Source organism: Loa loa, assembly GCF_000183805.2.
Source record: "Loa loa unplaced genomic scaffold supercont3.3600, whole genome shotgun sequence".
NCBI lineage: Eukaryota > Metazoa > Nematoda > Chromadorea > Rhabditida > Onchocercidae > Loa > Loa loa.
In genome coordinates, this window is record NW_018111778.1 from 1 (window position 1) to 958 (window position 958).

Consider the following 958-nt stretch of genomic DNA (forward strand, 5'->3'; position numbering starts at 1 on the left):
CGCCAACAAAAGCAACAACAGGAGATATTTTAAGACCGAGCACATCTTGAAATGAACTCTGGAAACAGAACTAGCAAATTGTTTACGAGATAAAAAGTTCGCTGAAGGATCCTTAGAAAGTGAATAAGTTGACACTCACTTTCACCGACGGAAGAGACTGAAGTTCCGAACAGCAATAACTTAGCAAAGTGCTACAATTAGCTTAAGATTTTAAGATTTGGGAATTTCGTCTTAATTATTGTAGAAGAACTGGAAGTGAAGGATTACATAATTTATTAGATCGCATATGCTTGTCTTCACCTAACCGTCGATATAGTTGTATTTAAATGTTTTCCATTGCAGTACACTGGGACTTGTAGTAAAGAGAGTATTTCAAGCTAGTCCCTCTCCATGTATAGCATCGCCGATGCATGCGTTTTGCCATTCATCAATTCAGTGGACAGTCCATGCTGCATCATTTTTTGTGCTTTGTACCATGCATCGTCTCTGTCTGTGTTGCAGATCCATCGTCTCGTCAATAACTGTTTACGGGAAGAACTGGCTGGACCAGTACATGCCCTCCGTATCGACGCCTACGCCACATCACAGTTCAGTAGTAAATCACCAAGGGCTTCATCACCAAAATGCGCTCATATTCATACAAAACGTTTTCCCGAATAGTACTATACGGTTCTCGAAAGCACTCTAGTAAAACGTGATGACGTTCAGTGGTAATATTTGTATGCACAAATGTAAGAGGCTGGACCGAAAAATTAATTGCGCTTTGTTGTTTAAAAGTCCATTAAGTTATTCCTCAAGTCCATATATGGTATTATCTTCGGACTAATGCTTTAGTTATACTATGAAATGATCATGATCGAATTAATACTGACTATTAATGAGAAATTATGTGGAGTAAAATCATTTGAAAGCGCGATATTTCCAGTATATCAAGTTAGAACTATGTTTGATGGGATGG

At 38.3% G+C, this 958-nt stretch overlaps 1 protein-coding gene across 1 annotated transcript; it reads left to right on the plus strand.

Moving 5' to 3' along the window:
- Nucleotides 1-501: 501 nt before the first annotated feature.
- Nucleotides 502-660, plus strand: LOAG_16017 (hypothetical protein; the record flags this gene model as incomplete). The annotated part of the gene is made up of 1 exon (XM_003151505.2): nucleotides 502-660. A coding segment is annotated over one exon (159 nt), but the record flags the coding sequence as incomplete, so codon positions are not given.
- Nucleotides 661-958: the final 298 nt, after the last annotated feature.